This window comes from Priapulus caudatus, unplaced genomic scaffold (genome assembly GCF_000485595.1).
Source record: "Priapulus caudatus unplaced genomic scaffold, Priapulus_caudatus-5.0.1 Scaffold449, whole genome shotgun sequence".
In the NCBI taxonomy this organism is placed as follows: Eukaryota; Metazoa; Priapulida; class Priapulimorpha; order Priapulimorphida; family Priapulidae; genus Priapulus; species Priapulus caudatus.
The window spans coordinates 41,524-46,255 of record NW_014577510.1 but is presented as its reverse complement, the minus strand read 5'-3'; the positions used below and the strand labels follow the sequence as shown (position 1 = coordinate 46,255).

The window sequence follows — 4,732 nt, the reverse complement described above, 5'->3', positions numbered from 1 at the left end:
AACCCTAACCATATCAGCTAGATAGTTACCAGGGTACGTTCCGGTATACCGGACCGTACCCAGGGTACGTTCCGGCAGCTCCCTGGGGGACATAGACCCTATCAGTATCAGCACTACTACTACTAGTAGTACTAGTAGTAGGTTGGTAATTTTGCGATGTATTATGTACGGGTATGGATAATTAATAATCATCCCTCTGTTGACCACACTGTTATTAATTATTTTTGTTTTAGGTTTTCAATTTAGAGGCACTACATGGAGGCCATTGCGGACACTCGATAACTATTGGTGATAAGCTTCAGCATGACAGCAGTATCGGACGCAGATGTTAGCTACGATCTCGGAGCAGAACTTCGCGTGACTTGCACCGTCACAAAATCCGAGTTTCGCCTGCGTATCCATGACGGCGGCGGCAGCCGCGTCACTCGCGCCTCCGTGAGATATGCTGCCGGCTATGACGACGAGGGGGATGACCCGCCTGCTCCAGCGCTCGCGCTCCTCACGGACAAGATGTGCGGTCCGCTGTACAACGAGCTGTGCGGCCGCGATGGAAACCTACTCGGCGAGCGCGTGATTCTCGTCGGATGCCCCGACGGCGTCGTACACGGCGTTCGCGCGAGGACGGGAGACGCTCGCGTTGTATGCGACCTGGGTGAAGCTGTCGTGCACATAAGCGCGGTGAGCGTGAGCGGCGCACCCGAGCACGACGTCGTCGTCGCCATCGGCAAACGCGGCAAGATGGCGGCGTTTGCGTGGCGGGCGTCGCGCGTTGTTTACGAGGAGATGCTGGTGGCAGCACCGGTGCTGGCAGCATGCGTGAGGATGTGCAAGGTCGTCGTGTCGACCGGTGACGACCTCTTCTGTTACGAGCTGTCGTTTAGTCACGAAGATGCACTGAAAGTTGCGGAGCATGATCTGAAAATCTACGGGGTGCAAGATGTTACGTGGGTCTCAGGTTGGCAGGATATTTTCACGCTTTGATTACGCATACATCGAACTATTGGCACCTCCTTTTATACTGATGCAGGTTGCCATTTTTGATCGACGTAGTCACCTCATGTTTGGAGGGCAATTTGTTTTGTAGCATAGAGTCTGTATGGTTATATTATGGTAATTGTAAGACCTGCTATATTCACAATTTTTGGTTTGTTGTCATGTACCCCGTTTCCATTCTTATGATGGCTTCTTAATGATTTTACATAATCATCACCCTATATCTAAGCTTGAAACTGTGCGATTCTATTTAGTAATTTATCTAACTATTTAGGAAATTATCGAAAAATTGTCTAATGTTCTAACATTCAGCGCCATATAAGAAACATAGACTGTGTTTCAGATGACCTATTGCGCGTTCGGAAACTGAACGGACGAGTCTTCACGTGCGATGTTGGCGACAGGCTGCGATCGGTTGCCACGGAGACGAGCAGCATCCCCTGCCTACGCATCCAGCAGCTGCTGACCGAAATCAGCGTCTGCTCGCAGCAGCTCGCCGTCGTCAGCGATGCTCTCGCAGGCCAGTCCGAGCTGCTACATGACTTACGGCACGTCAGCGACATACTGTCACCGGGAGGCGATCCCTCAACACTCAGCTGCGATGTCCGCGTAAGCGCAACCGGCACCTGGCCGTCCGTCGTCCGCCACACTGTGGTCAAGCTGACCAATCGGACTGACCGCCGGCTGTCGCGTCGCTGGACGGTCTTCGTCGCCGTGGAAACACCGGGCGGCCACACGCTCTCTCGATGCTGCGCGCTGCTTCCGTTGGCGAGCGGGTCGTCGCAGGAGGTTGCCGTGGAGATGTCGGAGGAGTGTGTCGGCGCGGCGCTGAGGTGCGGCGTCGCGTACGCGCCACCGGGCGACGCCGTCGCGCCGGGGACAGCGGCGCCCCCTGGCGTGGCGCGTGTGCTGTGCAAGACGCGTCTCACGAGCCTCGACGTTCTCCTGCCTGACCCCCGCGACGCGACGGCCCGCGGCGATCGCCCCGCCGTCGAGCGAACGTTCTCGCTACTCGCGAGCACCCACAGGGGGCGCCTCGAGTCGAGTGCGACGTCGGAGAAGCGCCAGGCTGCTGATGCGGTTAGCTGTACCATCGCCGTCGATCGCAGCGGTTTGCGCGATGCTCCTAAAGTTGCCTCAGGCAAGTGTCGGCATGCGAGATGGTTGTGGTTTGTCAGAGGACCGTAAAACTCTCAGTCGTGAAATACTAGGCTGAGGTTTTAATGATGAATCGGAGACGTAATTTAACCTGTAGGTTGGTGGTTTTCGTTTCGCATAACTGCTCTGCTGAATACCACAAGCACAACCATAAGTCTGCACTTACCAAAGTCTAGTGTGGTGCTGCCATCTACAGGCAGTTATTGTTTATCTTTAACTGTTAATTCAGTCATGTAATTTGTGTACGTTCAAGCACTCTGCGTGACCCTTAAATAGCTTCAGAATGTTGTTCCATCTGAAAATTATATTAAACTGGTTAGTTTATTAAATCTCTAACCGCTTAACGCAACGTCAGAGAAAACTTGCTCACATTGTCTCCGTGGCAACGGAGCATTTTACAAACCGCTGGTAAACCTTAGTCACTGTGTTTCTCATGTTGTTTTCAGATGTTTGGCTCCTTGAGAGGCTGCTGGAGCGAAGTTGTGTATCGCCGGGGAACAGCAACAACGTGCACGCATTTCTGCCGTCACGAGGCTGCGTCGCCATCACTGTGACGTCATTGGCTGAGGACTGTCGCGTCGCCGTTTCTGCCCCTGACCAGCCAACACTGTCTCGACTCTGCAGTGATATCTCCCATGTTGTTTCTCACCTTCGTGAACAGACAGCAATGTTGGTGGAATGAGGTGGAGAATGCACAAATGGTGCAATTTGTACAAATATTACAAATATTATTGTTTTGAGTTGCATTGTTTCTCTGAGGGGGAAACAACTGCAGACCATAACTATCAGTAAAAGTTCTCAAGTAAACTTTCCGACTAGTTTCAATTACAATGTGTTTTGTTATTGTTTCATATTTTTGATAATATATTTATACATGACTTTCTGAATTATTTGTGTTAGTTTTTATTGGCAGCAGGTGGCAGCAGTGGTGTATTTGCAGCTTTACAATTAACGGCAATGATTGTAACTAATACTAATGCGGTCTGGTCCTGCTTTTTTCATTTAGAAGATCAAGCTGGTTGGTGACATGTATGCATTCATAATAATTACATTAATTTAAGCAAGTATTTTAAACCGTTTCAAAATGCCGCAATATACTGGAGTGTAACTTACTGATCCTTTTATCGATGGTGGTTGTGCGAAATAGTTGGTCTGTTTTTAAACACTTGCATGAACCTCTTCAGTAAGCACGGTATAACTAAGCTAGAGAGTGGCTGGGAGACTGAAGAAATGCGGCAGAGAAAATAGCTGAGGGCGGTAGAAGAAAACAGAGGCTGAGCGAGGGACAAGGGCGGCAAGGTGAAGGACGGGAGAGGATGAAGTAGGAATTTTGCACCCTACAGGCTAGGGCGCTCTCCTAATCATTAACACAGGTCAACTAATAAGAGTTTATTACATAAATCTATGCTAAGATACCCCCTAACCATATTAAATGCATATATTCATCACAAAATATAACTCCTCTGGTGAGATATTGCGCATGCGCTAACACACTAACGTAGTCAGATTGTGTACTGACTGGTATAGACAGTGGGGACCTTACATGCAAGATCTTATTTCTAATTATTAATTGAGGTCTAATAATGGAGTGTTATTATATAAATCTGTGCTAGAATACCTCCTCTCTATTTTAAATGTAAAATTTTCGTAAAATATCATTCTTCTCGAGAGATATTGCGCATGTGCGAGTAACGTTTTAGGCGTGCAGTACGGACTGAAGAGAACTTCATAACATAGCTAGAGAGAGAGAGAGAGAGAGAGAGAGGCTGAGAGAGACTGAGGAAATGCGGCAGAGAAAATAGCTGAGGGTGGTAGAAGAAAACGGAGACTGAGCGAGGGACAAGGGCGGCAAGGTGAAGGACTGGAGAGGATGAAGTAGGAGTTTTGCACCCTACAGGCTAGGGCGTTCTCCTAATCATTAACACACGTCAACTAATAAGAGTTTATTACATAAATCTAGCTAAGATACCCCCTAACCATATTAAATGCATATTCATCACAAAATATAACTCCTCTGGTGAGATATTGCGCATGCGCTAACACACTAACGTAGTCAGATTGTGTACTGACTGGTTAGACAGTGGGGACCTGACATGCAAGATCTTATTCCTAATTATTAATTGAGGTCTAATAATGGAATGTTATCATATAAATCTGTGCTAGAATACCTCTTCTCCATTTTAAATGTAAAATTTTCGCAAAATATTATTCTTCTCGGGAGATATTGCGCACGCGCGCGCACCGTTTCCTTCGTGCAGTACGGACTGAAGAAAACTTCATAATATAGCTTACTGAGAGAGAGGGTGAGAGACTGAGGAAAGGCGGCAGGGAAAACAGCTGAAGGCGGTAGAAGAAGACGGATGCTGAACGAGGGACGATGGAGCCGAGGGGAAGGACCGGAGGGGATGAAGTATAAGTTTTGCACCCTACAGTCCAACACACACACCCTACAACCATTTTAAATGCATATTCATCACAAAATATAACTCCTTTAGTGAGATATTGCGCATGCGCTAACACACTAACGTACCGGTAGCCAGATTGTGTACTGACTGGTATAAACAGTGGAGACCTGACATGC

At 48.2% G+C, this 4,732-nt stretch overlaps 1 protein-coding gene across 2 annotated transcripts; it reads left to right on the top strand.

Annotated features, from left to right (window-relative positions):
- The first annotated feature begins 93 nt into the window (after positions 1-93).
- LOC106810531 lies at positions 94-3,038 on the top strand. Of its 2 annotated transcripts, none has more exons than XM_014813911.1 (3): positions 94-955; positions 1,337-2,134; positions 2,598-3,038. In XM_014813911.1, the coding sequence occupies exons 1-3, from the start codon at positions 304-306 to the stop codon at positions 2,831-2,833; spliced, it is 1,686 nt and encodes a 561-aa protein (XP_014669397.1). In that variant the 5' UTR covers positions 94-303; the 3' UTR covers positions 2,834-3,038. The 2 variants fall into 2 exon arrangements, with proteins under 2 accessions (XP_014669397.1, XP_014669396.1); XM_014813910.1 differs by having other exon boundaries at positions 1,325-2,134.
- The last annotated feature ends 1,694 nt before the right edge of the window (positions 3,039-4,732 follow it).

Coding starts and splice junctions, on each gene's coding strand:
- LOC106810531 (XM_014813910.1), top strand. CDS start 304: ATGACAGCAGTATCGGACGCAGATGTTAGCTACGATCTCGGAGCAGAA. Junction 956..1,324: donor AGATGTTACGTGGGTCTCAG/GTTGGCAGGATA, acceptor TAAGAAACATAG/ACTGTGTTTCAGATGACCTA. Junction 2,135..2,597: donor TGCTCCTAAAGTTGCCTCAG/GCAAGTGTCGGC, acceptor TGTTGTTTTCAG/ATGTTTGGCTCCTTGAGAGG.